At 35.1% G+C, this 16,001-nt stretch overlaps 1 protein-coding gene across 11 annotated transcripts in view; it reads left to right on the forward strand.

Annotated features, from left to right (window-relative positions):
• Positions 1-15,362, forward strand: part of ZNF280D (zinc finger protein 280D) — a 132,369-nt gene extending 117,007 nt beyond the window's left edge. For 5 of the 11 annotated variants that reach the window (XM_057544335.1, XM_057544345.1, XM_057544344.1 and 2 more), the window contains 2 exons: positions 2,299-2,987; positions 4,258-15,362. In XM_057544335.1, coding sequence (XP_057400318.1) covers positions 2,299-2,923 — 625 coding nt within the window. In that variant the 3' untranslated portion in view covers positions 2,924-2,987; positions 4,258-15,362. The remainder of the gene's footprint in view (positions 1-2,298; positions 2,988-4,257) is intronic. The other 6 variants (XM_057544339.1, XM_057544341.1, XM_057544338.1 and 3 more) reach the window with 6 other exon arrangements.
• The last annotated feature ends 639 nt before the right edge of the window (positions 15,363-16,001 follow it).

Consider the following 16,001-nt stretch of genomic DNA (forward strand, 5'->3'; position numbering starts at 1 on the left):
TTTAATGCTTGAGTAGAACACTGCAGAACACAAAAGATTTCACAATTTTTTTTTTAGCAAAAGAAAATCCAACATTCTAATTAGAACTTTATTCCAGCTAAAGGTGATTTTGTCTTTTAGATTAAGTACTTTCCCCATTTCTATCTTTATGCTGTGTGTTTTGTAGTAGGCTGCTTGTTAACCTGATGAGATTAATTAATCTATTGCCTCCAAAAAGAAAATTATGGAGTAAGACCTTTTGAAGATGTTTCTTAGACTTCACTAGAAAAATTATCTAGCCCTGGGACTTCCTTGATGGCCCAGTGATTGAGACTTCGCCTTCCAACGCAGGGGGTGGGGTGGGGGTGTGTGGGTTCAATCCCTGGTTGGGCAGCTAGAATCCTACATGCCTCAAGGCCAAAAAAACAAAACATAGAACAGAAGCAATGTTGTAACAAATTCAATAAAGACTTTAAAAATAGTCCACATAGAAAAAGAAAAGAAAAGAAAAATTATCTAGCCCTTTCTTCACCTAGCATTTTTCCTAGAATTCTGGTTGGGGAAAGTTAACAAAAATTCAAATAAGGATTTAGAAAAAGCAGACTAGTCATATCCATATTTTTTAACATTTTCTGTAAATTATAGTTAGTTCAATAAGATCTGAACAAAAATAAGAATTTTACAAATTTAAATGAGAGAAATATTATAATTTTTTGCAGATGATGTAATTGACCTGTAAGATCCAAGAAAATGAGCTAAGAATGATTGAAATTAATCAGGGTATTAATTAAGGCAGCTTGGTATAAAATTCAGAATCTTTACGATATACCAATAACATGTGATTACAAAATATAATGGATAAAATTCACAGTAATAACAAGATGAGAAAAGTGCAGCATCTATTTAGAAGATTTCGAAGAAAAAACTTACTGAGATAGAAAGTAATATATTAGTAACTTACATGATAGGTCATTTCCCAAATTAGTTTATGGTTAATGAACATTTAGTTGAAAATCCAAATTGGATTTGATTTGGAAACTAGTGGTGTTTAACGTAAGATTCATATTTTTCTACTTATTAATACCATAATTTTAAAAATCACAGCTGTGTTAGATATTAGGTTGTTTCTGTATTCACTATTTTAAACATTGTTTTAATGAGCATCCTTGTACAATTATCTTTTACTTTTTCAAACTATTAATTTAGGGAGAAGAGTAGTATAATGTAGGTGATTTGACCTATTAGATAATAAAGTACAATGTTAATTTCTAATTGTTAAAACTGGGTGGTATTGGCCTGTAATAGTCAAAAGACACATCAACAAAATAAATAGCAGAGAAACAGCCTTTTAAATATAATTTAGTAAATAATAAATGACTATCTGATAACATTGCTTTGATATTTGGCAGTTCATTAGGAAAAAGTCTAAATTCCAGGTGGATTAATATAAGAACTAATATAAATGTAATCATTAAATTTCTTTTTGTTAAAATAAGCATTGTTACATCTACATAAGGGACTGGAGAGCCTCTTAGAAATCTCCTGTTTCTAAGACTCACAGACATAGAAGACAAACCTTATTATGGTTACCAAAGGGGAAGGGGTGGAGGAGGGATAAATTAGGAGTTTGGGATTAACATATACACACTACTATATATAAAATAGATAAACAACAAGGTCCTACTATATAGCATAGGGAACTATATTCACTAAATAGTTTCTGTTAACACACCAGGGTAAGAGTAAACACAGAGACAGGTATACACATAAGCATATATGTATGCATGTTTTATATTTACATATTTTTTAGGCATGTGTTTATGTTTTTATAAATTAGGCTGTTAAAAAATCAGTGAAATGTTTGTGAATGCTTAGTTGATTTTGCATAGGGAAAACACTCTAAGCCCAAGAGGACATATAAATCATAAAAGAGAAATAGGGTTTTTTCCACATCTATTCATTCCTTATTTAAATTACTCTTACGAATTAATAAGCACACTCACATTTTAACTAAAAATAAGCAAGGGTATGAACAGATAAAAATAATGATAACCAGGACTAAAACCAGTGAATAGACTCCTCAGGACTCCTTTTAATATGTGACTATGGAGTTTCTCACTCTGTTGCCCAAGAACATGGCCACCTCCTAAATTGTAACATCATGGCAAAGACCGGGGACCTCAATTTTTTTCTTTTTTTTTTTTTTTGGTGGGCAAGTGTGCCTTTTTTTTTTATTTTTTAGAGAATGTCTTTATTTTGATAGTGTTCAAATACATTGTATTATGAAGAAATAGATAATAAATAGCTTTATTTTTTCAGTAAACAAGATGAAGCTTCTTCAGAGGAAATAAAAAATGGATGTGATGTGCATTTATTTGAAGGCTCATCAACAACAAAAAGTGAAGAAGGTGTATCAGGTTCAGATAAAGAAAATGATACCTGTCTTGAAGACCAGGAAACTGGCTCAAAGAATATCTTCAGTTATGATTCAATTATTGATGCAGATAAGGTGGAAAAGGAAAAACAAATAGAGCACATTTGTCAGGAAACAGAGTTGAAGAGGTGCCAAAGTTCAGAAAACCTCATTGCATGTGATCAGACTGAAGATTGCAATGCCAGTGAAGCTGGATTTTCTTCGAAGAATATTAAGGATTTGCAGTTAACATCTGGTGATGTTAGCATTGATCAGTTTTTGAGAAAAAGAGATGAACCTGAATCTGTTAGTTCTGATGTTAGTGAGCAAGGCAGTATTCATTTGGAACCTTTGACTCCATCAGAAGTGCTTGAGTTTGAAGCCACAGAGATTCTTCAGAAAGGTAGTGGTGATCCTTCAGCCAAGACTGATGAAGTAGTGTCTGATCAAACAGATGACGTTCCCGGAGAAAATAGCCTTAGCACAACAGAGACAACAGGAGACCTGGCAGATGAAAAAGAAAGAAGTTGAAATTAATTAGGCATTCTAAGTTTTAGTGTACCAACGATAAGAGCATTTGGAACAGTGCTATCAGGTGAGCTCAGTGGTGCTGTTGCAGAGTGCAGACATAGAAAAATGTGAGGGAGGTCATTCATACACTTTACCTGTATATTCAACCTAGGTTATTAAATCAGTTCATCATTAATAGCATGATTAGTATGAATTTCCAAGAAGTTTTTAAGACATGAGTAAGATTTTAATGAAAGTTAAGTTTGCAATGAAAAAGTCTCATTTAGCAGTTTTCGAGGTTATGGAACTTGGTGGTCAATATGAATTGAATATTAGAATATTATATTAATAAAGCTTTTGAAATTTCCATCAGTTCTAAACTAAAAGTCTTTATTACCTGTACATCCTTTTCAATTAACTTAAAGGAAGAGATTTGGAAACCACATACCTTTTGGGAATAATTGATTTAAAATAATGGCCGATTGGCTTTGTTAATGAAGGCTTCATTTTGAGTATGATACTGGTAAATGGAGCATGTTTAGAATGCTAAATTAGTTGATCTAATGAGAATTTGGATGAACATAAACTTAATTTTGGATATAATATAACATTCCAGACTGCCAGAAGCATGTAAACAGAATATTTGAATCTGTGTACCTCCATACAAGTGTTAGCCTGCCAGGCTGTAAGCTTACCTTAATTAAACTTTCAGTGAAAGTGAAATTATTAAAATAAAAATTTATATTTGTGCTTTTTGTCAGTGTGTAAGCTGTGCAGAAATCCCTTGATGTACTAGTTGTATAAAGTAGAAACCCATTGTTGAAACTCCTGTAGCTATTATGCTCTTAATATTGTTTTAATGATCTTCTTTAGAAATAGACCCATAAAAATGGTCTGGAAACCAAACCAAAGTATGGATTAATGTAGATATTGTAAAGCAGTAAACTGAAAACATGTCCTGGCATGAATTCAGCCATGTTTAAGTGACTTCTTCTGTAATTGTAAAATAGAAAATTCAAATGGGACCTAAAGCAGGATGTAAAAAATTGGTTTGGGATATTTAGCCTAATTTATCCATAAGATGGCTGCTAAATTGATTTTTTCAGTTTTTTATCATATAGAAAATAATAGATATAGAAATGAATAATATGAGTAACAGTAGTTTGCTTTGAAGTACTAATAAACTTTTATTTAAAATGCTACATTTTTACTTCTTAAAATGTGCTTTGAATTCTTAAATTTTGTTTCACTGAATGTTAAATGTTTAAAATGGCTATTAAAATTCTGCTGTATATAGTAGTTTTTGAGTAAATATTTGCAATAAAAATCTGTCCCTGAATAATTTTATTTTTCAGAAAGCTGCTTGAGTCGGATTACCTTTGGTGCCTCTAGAAATTGTATATTGCTCGAGGAAATTTCATGTTAAAGTTAGTGGTAGATTTTATTCCGTATTCTTCAATTGATGCATGATTTATTTTAAATTGAGACAAAGTACAGGGGGATGAACTGCTAATATTTACAGAGAATTGATTTGCTTTATAAATTCTTCTACTTCAAGAGAATTATAATTTAATATTATAGTTTTCTATCTGCTCAGTAAATTAAAGAGGCTAAATAGGCAAAATATTTTATTGACTTATTTTCTTGAATATTTTTGAGGGTGGGGGCAAATATTTTTATCTTTCCTGCTCCCAAGAAAAGATGGGATAGAGGGACTTATTAACTGTCATCCTTCACCTTGTTGAAACATAAATCTATAGCAGAGAAGACTTTTGGAGTAAGGGGAAGAAAAAATCTGTGTAAGGACCATTTTCTGAATCTCATTCAATTAGTTGCCAAGGCTGTCACCTAATGCTTCAAAAACCTAGAACACTGTACCAAAATAAGTCTCTAAGTAACACTGTAGTCCCTTGTGAGCTTTGAGTAGTTCCTTCTCCTGCCCCTATATACTTAAAGTAGTGGTATTGAAAGTACCTGATCAATGAATAGTTTATACCTATCCACTGTGAGAAAAGGAACTTGTACCAGACTATAAATCCTTCATTGAGAAAGTCTAGCAATGAAAACAAAAAAATAGTTGAAATAAACATTGTACTTGGTAACATAGTTGGTTTCTGTTTTCACATAATCTCCGTATCTCATTTCTGATCAGGAACAAACAATTCAGGTATGCAAACCAAACCTTTGAGTAGCAGTGCTTTAGCACAGTGGTCAGCAAACTTTTTCTCTGTAGAGCCAGATAGTGAATAATTGTGGACTGTGTGGTCACAATTATCCAACTCTTCCTTATAGCTTAAGAGCACCTATAGACAATATGTAAATGGTAGCCTGTTTGTGTTCCAATAAAACTTTATTTACAAAAACAGAATGTTGGTTGGATATGGCCAGTGGGCTGTAGTTTGCCACCACCTGCTTTAGAGTGCTGTTTTATCTGGGCAAATTGTGCTCAGGGACTGAGATTTTCTTTGCCAATAGCTTATTTAACACCAGTTCACTGTGAGAATTATAATTTATAAAAATAATATTTCGCAAGCCGATACCATACAGGATAATGTCTGTTAATAAGCTAATAAAGAAATAACATACTCCAAACTAATAATAGATTGATTACACTGTTGTTCCAGGCAAAAAGGAGATGAAAGAAAGTCCAAATTTAGTTGAGGTGTACCTTTCCAGGAATTGGTTGTCTGTAGAGTCAGTCCTTCCAACTAAAAGCTGGGTATCAGCTGCCAGCGTAGGTCTCTTGCTGCTGGGGCACGTAGCTAGGGGGTGACAGTACCGGTGTCGGTAAGCAAGCTGGGCTGTTCCAAATGTTATGACTCCAGGGACCATTACATGACTTACACCACTGCCTACCAGGAGTAGCCTTGCCAAGGCAGGAACAGATGTCCCTTCTCTTCCTGAGACTGCTGCACAGTTTAACACTGCTGAGGACCAAGAGTGGCCTGGCCATGGCAGGAGCAAGTGTCTCAAGATCTTCACAGAGCTATGTAAGTCAGCAAAGAGTAGCCTTGCCCAGACTAAACACTCTCGGTAAGTCCTCATAAATTCTCGGTATTTAAAGTTTAAGTGTCCATCACTCGATAGCTGCTCTTCCATATGTTCGTATTGATTATCCTCCCCAGCGGCACCCCTTAATGGCTGAGCTGCTGAATGCTTATCAACAACAGCAGATGTTGATGACATCATCCTGGCACAGCTTCCTTAGTGTAAACAAATTTACCTGTAGATCAAAACAACTTCACTTAAGTCATAAACAAGTGGATTTGAAATCATAACAAACCAATACACAACAAGCACTTAGACTTTCTTGATTGACTCTGAAAGCCAGTGATGCACTCAAGTGACTCTTTGCCTAAGAACTAACTACCAAGGTGCCTTACTGTATTATAGTCTCCTGTTACCTAACAACAGAATTATGATTGATTACATGTGCAGTTCAGTGACGTTAAGAAACATTCATTTTGTGGATGCACTTTTAACTTACGTTGAAAATCTGAATGCCATATTTATTTATGTTATTTTTTCCCCTTTGTATCTCTCCAATGTTTTAGGAAGGAAATTGTAATTTTTTTCACCCTATAAATTTTTAAAGAACTATTCTAAACATTTTTTTAAAGGAACTGACAAGATATGAGTCACCTTGTTTCAGCTATAAGTAAAAAGATATCTGGGCAATTACTTGTCTAAGGTTACAAAGCCAAGATTTGAACGTAATTTGATCTGATTCTGAAGTTAGTGTTTTCTACCACATCTATAGTTCCTAGCATTTATACTGAATGTCCCTTTTAAAAATATATCAGTTTTTGCAAATAACCCTTCCATTGATGGTACTAATTACAGTTTTATTTATTATTCCTACAGTGATTATATGCATATGGAATGGAGGACCTCTTAACCTAAAGAAGAGGACCTACTGATCTCTTTTACTAATAGGAATTGAGGAATTTTACCTCAAGAGGAGGGGTTAGTGAATAGTCTATTAACAGGAAAGACAGCATGTGATTTAAAGATACACTTTATATAATAATTATAAATGTTTTGACATCATTACATTTTTTTAGGCTTCTGTAATGTCATTTTAAAATTATGGTTGACATGATCATTTTTGTTCCATCAAACTTGTTACTCCAGGATCACTCACTTGTACTGACTTCAGTGAATTAGGACTTTTGTATGTATACAGGCACTAAAAAGAATTGCAAGTGTTTCATTTTTACTAGATTGCTATAACACTACGACTTGTTTTTTCAGCTAAAAAATAAAACACAATTTACCTATGTCTAAGCATTAAAAGAGAAATGATTATTTTAAAAATATTGTTTACTAATGAGGCATATCTGCCAATCCATGTACACAAAATGAATAGTCAAATAGATTTTTTTAAAGTCATGGTAATGTTTAATTTTCATCTCAAAATCTATAAACTCAAAGATACTTCACTTGGATCATCTTGTAAGGAATTAAACACATCTGTAGCAGCATCTGTAACATCATCGAGGGATGAGGTGTCCTGGGTGAAATTACTTTTACAGTTAGCTAAAGGTAACTTTTAATTGCTTTTTAAAAGTATTATAAAATCACTTTTGTTATTTAAAAGAATATACTATGCATAATTTAGTCTTCTTTGATGACACAGTGGGTCATCATTATGGAGATTTTTGGACCAAGCTATAAATGAAGCTGTAGCTGCAGATATTAATGGCCTGAATAACTACTGATCACAGAAGTGACCTTGGATTTCGGTTTACAGAAATATTTCAGGTACATCTAGGGTCATTTGACTTTTCCAAAAACAGAACAGAAAAACTGACTACATTACTCACCCAATTCAACCTCTTTTTTAAGATGAATTTTCCCTCTTAAATACTAAAGTAAAACCTGCCATTTGTGGAGAATTTGATAATTATAAACTGTAGTTTTAAGCTTTCAAAATATTTTAAGCATTTACGCACTGCCTTAAAAACTTGATTTTAATTGCTCTATATCAGGGGCTAGCAAACTATGACCCACAGTTGGCTACCTTTTTTTGTAAACAAAATTTTATTAGAAAACAGCCATGTCATTTGTTTATATATTGTCTGTTGTAGCTTTTGCACTACAACAGCACAGTTGTACATGACAAGAGGCCGTATGGTCCGTAAGTCTCAAGGATTTACAATCTGGCACTTCAAGAAAAAGTTTGCCAACCCCTGCCCTATATTTTTGTATGGGTATAATCATAACTTTATAACTGTTCTTTTATTTTCACTATTATAGACACTGCAGTGAAGCTCTTATTCCATACATTTTGGTCCATATTTTATTTACCTGTACTAAAATTCTAAAGTGTATAATTTATTAGATTGAAGAGTATTCAGTTTTTAAATTGAAAAATAGAAACCCATACTTATTTTAATTATCATACCATAGTACTTACAGAAAGCTTCTTGGTCCAGCATTAACTTGTAGGAGTTAAGAGTTTATTCACCTAGATTTTTTTCTTTGATTCTTCAAAGTCAGCTTGTTTTTAGCCTAATGTAGATTTTCATTCCTGCTATTCACCAAATATTTCTAGTGTGTGGCCATATGACTAGTTTCTGGCCAGTGAGTTGTGAGTGAAAGTGACTTCTGGTTTCGAGGATTTAGTTGTTAATGTGAGACTCTTTAGAACCCTCTTTTCCCTCAAGCATGGTAACATTTTTACTATTCAGATGGTGATTGCTATATCAGGCTTGGTTCCTGAGGGACTATGAAAAGAGCCTTCCTGTTTATTTAGATACACATATAGCATGAAGGAGAAATAGCATTTTTATTTTAAGCTACTGCAGTTAGAGAATTTTTGTTCTACAGCATAACTAAGTCTCTCCCTACTGATGTAGGAATTAATCCTGAAAGTGGATTGCTGCCATTAGAAGAAACACAGCTGAGCTACATTACACCAGTGTATTGCATTGGCTTAGGTGGCAGATGGCAAGGCTACATGAGGTGATCCACATTCTGCTATGGTGAGAGATTTGGTAAACTTGACTGTAATTGTTGAAAGACAAATGGTGTACGTAATGAAGTTGTATCTCTATTGGAAGAGTTTGACTAACAAAATGTTAATAGCATGTTTTGGTTACTATATTGGCTGCATTTGACAACTTACTCTGAGAAAGAAGTGAACTCAGATGAGAAATGGTAATATTGAAAGTGGGAACAAAAGAGAATAGAAAAAGTCCACAAATCCAGATACTTGCAGGGTTGGAAAAGGCTAAACTTCTCACCCCCAACCAGTAAAAGGAGAAGGCCTAAGCAAGAAAACTTAATTAAATTATGAATATGGCCATCATACCAATTAATTAGATTAAAGAGAGGCCCCGAAGTGTTTCTTCTATGTGTAAATTCCTTCACGGCATTTCTTGGGAAACACATATTTTTCTGAATTTCAAGACAAATCAGTCAAGAAATCGATGAAACAGGAAAAAGTATTGTAACTTTCCTATGAGAATTAAAGCTAAGTAATGAAGTTAGAGCCATTACTGGTTTGCAGGAATCCTCTGAAGTCAAGCTCAAAAGTAAGACTAGGGAATGCTGACAGGTGGAGTCAAAGAGTAAAGTCAACATTTCCAGGAACCACAATAGGAGTCCACAGAAGAGAAGTGGTCATAGTCTGATCACTCAGTCATACTTGTAGCTATTGCCATGGTATAAATGTGTATTCATACCCCTGTCTGCTGCTAATGGTGAGTCATTCTTGCAAGTAAAATAAAAATTAGTAAGTTTATATTCATAGGATAATTTATACAAATCCCATCAATGGTCTTCCAAAAATAACATGTTGTGGAAGCAAAATAATTCCATAAATTATCAATTTTGACTTGTGATTCTGTGTGGTGTTTTTACTTTTGAGAGGAGAGCCAAATGTAACATTAGTCAAGTAACTACCAAATAAATTTATTGGCACTTCCCAGTGTATGATTATTTGCCAAAGGGTGCTATTCTTTACAAATACTTAAACAATAAATGCAAAGAAAAGAAGTAAATGTTGTGGAACATTCTGAAATGAGATCAGAAACTGATCTAAAGTCTAAATTAGCAAAAGCACTATCAATTGCAACAATAAGACCAAAATCTGGGCTAGCAGACAAAATATTTTTTATCATTAAAAAAGGAAAAGAGGGGCTTCCCTGGTGGCGCAGTGGTTGAGAATCTGCCTGCTAATGCAGGGGACACGGGTTCGAGCCCTGGTCTGGGAAGATCCCACATGCCACGGAGCAGCTGGGCCCGTGAGCCACAATTGCTGAGCCTGCGCGTCTGGAGCCTGTGCCCCGCAACGGGAGGGGCCGCGATGGAGAGAGGCCCGCGCACTGTGATGAAGAGCGGTCCCCACACCGCAATGAAGAGTGGTCCCCGCTTGCCGCAACTGGAGAAAGCCCTCGCACGAACCGAAGACCCAACACAGCAAAAATAAATAAATAAATAAAGGATAGTCTTCTAATAAAAAAAAAAAAAAAAAAAAAAAGGAAAAGAGCTTCTATGAAGTAACATGTAACCTAACACCAACTTGAAGATGTTTTTGGACAGTCCCTAGCAACTTCACTAATATCGATGCAAAAATGAAAGAAGAATTTCTATGTCTGGAATAGTTGTTATAAAATAAAGATAAAGACTATCAGATAGGGCAACTAATGTGTTGTATCTTTTTAGATTTCTTTTTTAAAAATTTTATTGAAGTATAGTTGATTTACAATGTTGTGTTAGTTTCAGGTGTACAGCAAAGTGATTCAGTTATACATATACATATATTCATTCTTTTTTTCAGATTCTTCACCTATATAGGTTATTATAGAATATTGAGTGTAGTTCCCTGTGCTATACAGTAGGTCCTTGTTGGTTATCTATCTTATATATAGTAGTGTGTGTATGTTAATCCCAGACTCCTAATTTATCCCTCCCCCTGACATTTCCCCTTTGGTAACCATAGGTTTATTTTCAAAATTGGTGAGTCTGTTTCTGTTTTGTAAATAAGTTCATTTGTATCATTTTTTAAAATTAGATTCCACATATGATCGATATCATATGATATTTGTCTTTCTCTGTCTGACTTACTTCACTTAGTATGATAGATTTCATTTTAAGAAAAACTTTTAAACAAATATTTGTAGTGCTTCCAATTTAACAAATGATTTTTATTGGCATTTTTGTTAGTTTCCTTTATTTAATGTTTTCTGTTATCAAATATCTATGTCAGGTAGATATAATGGTATTGAAGTATATAATCTTGTCCCAATACATTGGTTCATGTTAATAAACATTTATTATTATGTCTTTTTTAACAGAAAATATCTGGAACATTTAGTATAACTATCACAGAAAAATGATTCAGTATTTATTTTGGTCACTCATAACTATTTTAAATATATTAAGTATGGTGCTATGAAAAATATAGAATGACAATTCTGTGTAATTTGGGGATACCTGAGAATTCCCAGAAGTTTTCATTTCTCATTCCCACATCCTAAATATTAATACCTGTCAGGAATTGGAAATACCAATGCCCAGTAATTTGTTCAGATATATAAAATGGCTTAGGAAACACTTGCTAAAACGTCAGTCTTCTACCAGTGCCTGATGGGCTCAGGGTACTCCAGTCAAGTGTAAAGAGGAGCTGGGGGGAGCACTTCTTTAAATTTGTGGGTGTGAGTATTGGCTCACTGCTGACTGCAGTCAGATAAATAAAAAGCAAACATACTGAGAAAGTTGAACTGTCAAACCATGAGCCTGGACTAAAAGTTTATGACTGATCAACTCAAAATGACCCTTGGGCCCCCAACTTTCTACACGGGGTAGCAGACAGAGAAAGTTGCTTGGTCCCCAAATAAAACATATTCCCCAATGTCTACCTCTGTGGTCAAGAAGGATAAAGAAAAAAGGAAGGACCTCCTGGATGGTGGGATCAATAGCTTTGGACAGCAATTGATTAGAGATCCCCTTCCAGCAAGCAGAGTCAGGTTCTCATCAAGGAATTTTTGCACCACCAGAGTAGTGTCCTTGTAGCAGAGAATTGTTTTGGACCAGTGACTGAGTGTTTCCCATCTTTCTCCTTCAGGATAGGAGTGTTTATTTACAGTTTTTCTATCTCTGTTTCAACCTTGTGTGTGTAGAGGACAGCTTTTTAATTCATAGGATAACCAATCTAGAGGAGACTAGTGCATACTATCCCCTGATTTAGAGACTAGCAAGAGATACTGAACTTTGAGCTTGATGCCGTTGATTGAATGGTACTGTTGAGTTATCTCTCCTTCGAAGAGAAGGAGTGTGTTTTGGCTATAAGAAGGAGGATACACTGAATAACTGCTGACCAGAAGCGTGCTCTGTGATAGTCATGAGGGCTCTTCACCTTGTAGTTACAGTAGTTCTCTCTAGAGAACCAGACACATAGCAGGATTACACTTCCCTTGTGGTTGGGTGGTGCCATCTTTCTGGGTCTGGCCTGTGAACTGCGGGCTCCACTTCTGAACTGGAGAATTGAATTGCCAATTTGAGACTCTCTAGATGCCTGTCTTTCCTCTAATTTATTTATTGGCAACGTTTGAGTTGGTGGTTGCTCTGTCATTTGAGTAACTGTGATGAAGAGAAGAATCACCTTCCCAATTTGCAGTGGACTTTTAAAATGAGTAAGAAATAAACCTTTTTGATTTTAGTAATTGAGATTTGAGGGTGGTTACCATAACATAATTCTAACCTATCCTAACTGATAAACTTAGTAACATTATGAAAATCTTTTCATGCCTGTGCCTGAGGACCTATTAGAATTTTCTAACCTTTTTAGATCTATCTCAGCATTTCCTATCTTTTACTATTATCCTATTGCACAGTAATTTTATATTAGTCCCCCTAAGGATTTTTAAAAATTGTTTTATTGCATAATTTAAAAAATAGTTTTAGAACTTTCACTTCTGACCAACTTGTAGTAATAAGGACTGGATTTAACCCTCCCCTCTGAAACAAACAAAGCAACATGAAACTGGTTTTCAAGACAGTGATATCAGGAAAGACAGTGATCCGTGAGAGAAAACAAATTAGGTGAGCCTTATGATTACCTCAGCTTACTTCTTTGAGAGCTTCCAAGCTTTAACACAGGGAAAGGAAACTGAGACAAAAACTGGGAGATTCCCTAGGTTGAGGAGACAGAACTGAGAGTCTGGAGAAACCCAGGGAGTTCGAGTTCATAGGGCCAAGTCCCAAAGAGGAGAGAGCTGCGCAGAGAGATTTGTAGTATTCAGCAACTACCCAGGGCTAGAGAAAGGACAATCTGAAAGGATTAGGGGGGTACAGAAACAGTGCATATTCCTACCAGATAGAATGAAAAAAAAAATTATAATTCATGGAGCACTGGGTAGAGAACTCAGGAAGTTGTTACTATGAGAGTAATTAGCCCTAGGCTGAGCCCTGCTCTTTACCCAACTAACAAATCATAAAAGCAAGACCTGAAAGGGTTAAATAATTTACATACAAGTGTACTGTATCCCAGAACAAAATTCAAGAAGATATATAGGGATACAAATATATCTAGCACCCACAAAGGTAAAACTCACAGTGTCTGACATCCAGTTAAAGATTACCAGGCATACAAAGAGGCAGGAAAACATGACCATAATGAGAAAAACAGCCAGTCAAAACTGACCCAGAACTGAAACAGATGTCAGAATTGGGACAGGATATTAAAACATATCATATAACTATCTTCAAAAAGTTAAGAGGATGTTAAAAAGACCCAAATTAAGCTTTAGAGATGGAAACTACAATGTCTGGGATAAAAATTATGCTGATGGAATTAATGGCAGAGCAGACATAGCGGAAGAAAAGATCACAGAATTTGAAGACATAGCAATAGAAACTATTTAGTGAGCCGTGGGACGTCAAGAGGCCTAATATTTTCTAAACTTGAAAACTCTAAACCCCCAGATCCAAGAAGCTCAACAAGCCGCAAGGGATTTGATGATACATGATACATGAAGAAGACTCACAAAGACAACATAATCAAATTGCTTAAAACCAGTAATAAAGAGAAAAAATTTAAGAATTTTAAGCAACCAGATAAAAACAATGACATACAGAGGAACAAAAATAAGGATGACATCAGAATTCCTTAAAAGTACTGGAAAAAAAAAAACAAACCCTGTAAACCTAGAACTGTATTCCCAGCAAAAATGCTTTTCAACCAAAGGCAAAGCCTGTGAAAATGTACCACCAGGAGACCCACGTTACAAGAAATGCTAAAAGAAGTCTTTGGGGCAGAAGGTAGACACCTGAGATCAAATTACTTAACTATGTTGCTCAAATCATCTATAGCTTTACTGATTTTTTTTCCCTTGATCTATCAGTTACTGAGAGAAATATTTTAAAATCTGACTCTGATAATGGATTTGTATATAAGCTGTAATTTTATCAACTTTTGCTTTGAGATTATATGCCTACAAGCTTAGTTTATTTTCCTGGTGACTTGAGCCTTATTATGTAGTGACCCTCTATATCTCTAGTAATACTTACAATTTACAGGCATAGCTTGTTTTATTGCGCTTTGCTTTATTGCACTTCACAGATACTGCATTTTTAACAAACTGAAGGTTTGTGGCAACCCTGCATCAAGGAAATTGGCACCATTTTTCCAGCAGCATTTGCTCATTTCATGTCTCTGTGTCACATTTTGGTAATTCTCACAGTATTTCAAACTTTTTCATTACTGTTACATTGTTATGGTGATGTGTGACCATGATCTTTGGTGTTACTACACAGCTCACTGAAGGCTCAGTTGATGGTTAGCATTTTTTAGCAATAAAGTATTTTTTAATTAATGTACGTACATTTTTTAGGCATAATGCTATTATTGCACACTTAATAGACTACAGTATAATGTAAACATAACTTTTATATTCACTAGGAAACCAAAAAATTCATGTGACTCACTTTATTGCAGTGATGTTGAACTGAACTTGCACTGTCTCTGAGGTGTGCCTGTATTTTGTTTGATACAGCTATACAAACTTTCTTTTGGTTAGTATATTTTTAATATTTATTTTCCCACTATTATACTTTCTGTAGCATAAAATTATGTTATTAAAATTCAGGGACTTCCCTGGTGGCACAGTGGTTAAGAATCCTCCTGCCAATGCAGGGAACTCAGGTTTGAGCCCTGGTTCCAGGAAGATCCCACATGCCGCAGAGCAACTAAGCCTGTGCGCCACACCTACTGAGCCTGTTCTCTAGAGCCCACAAGCCACAACTACTGAGCCTGCATGCCACATATACTGAAGCCCACGTGCCTAGAGCCCGTGTTCCGCAACAAAGAGAAGCCACCACAATGAGAAGCCCGTGCACCACAACAAAGAGTAGCCCCCGCTTGCTGCAACTAGACAAAGCCCGCGCGCAACAATGAAGACCCAACGCAGCCTAAATAAATGAATTAAATAAATAAATTTATTTAAAAAATCAATCAGATAATCTTTGTCTTTTATTTATAGCATTAAGTCTACTGCATTTATGGTACTGATCAATTTTTCTATTTCTAGAAAACATATTTCTGTTGCTATTGCTTTATTTTTTTATCTTATTGTCTTCTTTTGAAGTATCCTTTTTCACATTTTTTTTTTATTCTACTGGTTTTGGAAGTTATATGTTCTATATTCTATTTTTAAAAAATCTTTTTATTGGGTAACCCAAGAATTATACCATATATCCTTAATTTTTTTAAGTTTAAAGTTAATTATATTTACCCTTTCCCCAAACAGGAACTAAAAATACTTTTAGATTCCACTTGAAACCACATACCCTTTTCTAACGGTAACCTCTGCTAGTCAGTCAGTTCTAATCCACTACTGCCAGTCAGAAATGCAGACTCAGGGGCTTCCCTGGTGGTGCAGTGGTTGAGAATCTGCCTGCTAATGCAGGGGACACGGGTTCAAGCCCTGGTCTGGGAAGATCCCACATGCCGTGGAGCAACTAGGCCCATGAGCCACAATTGCTGAGCCTGCGCGTCTGGAGCCTGTGCTCCGCAACAAGAGAGGCCGTGATAGTGAGAGGCCCATGCATCGCCATGAGGAGTGGCCCCTGCTCGCCGCAACTAGAGAAAGCC

The sequence above is a fragment of the Balaenoptera acutorostrata genome, chromosome 3 (assembly GCF_949987535.1).
Source record: "Balaenoptera acutorostrata chromosome 3, mBalAcu1.1, whole genome shotgun sequence".
Taxonomy (NCBI): Eukaryota; Metazoa; Chordata; class Mammalia; order Artiodactyla; family Balaenopteridae; genus Balaenoptera; species Balaenoptera acutorostrata.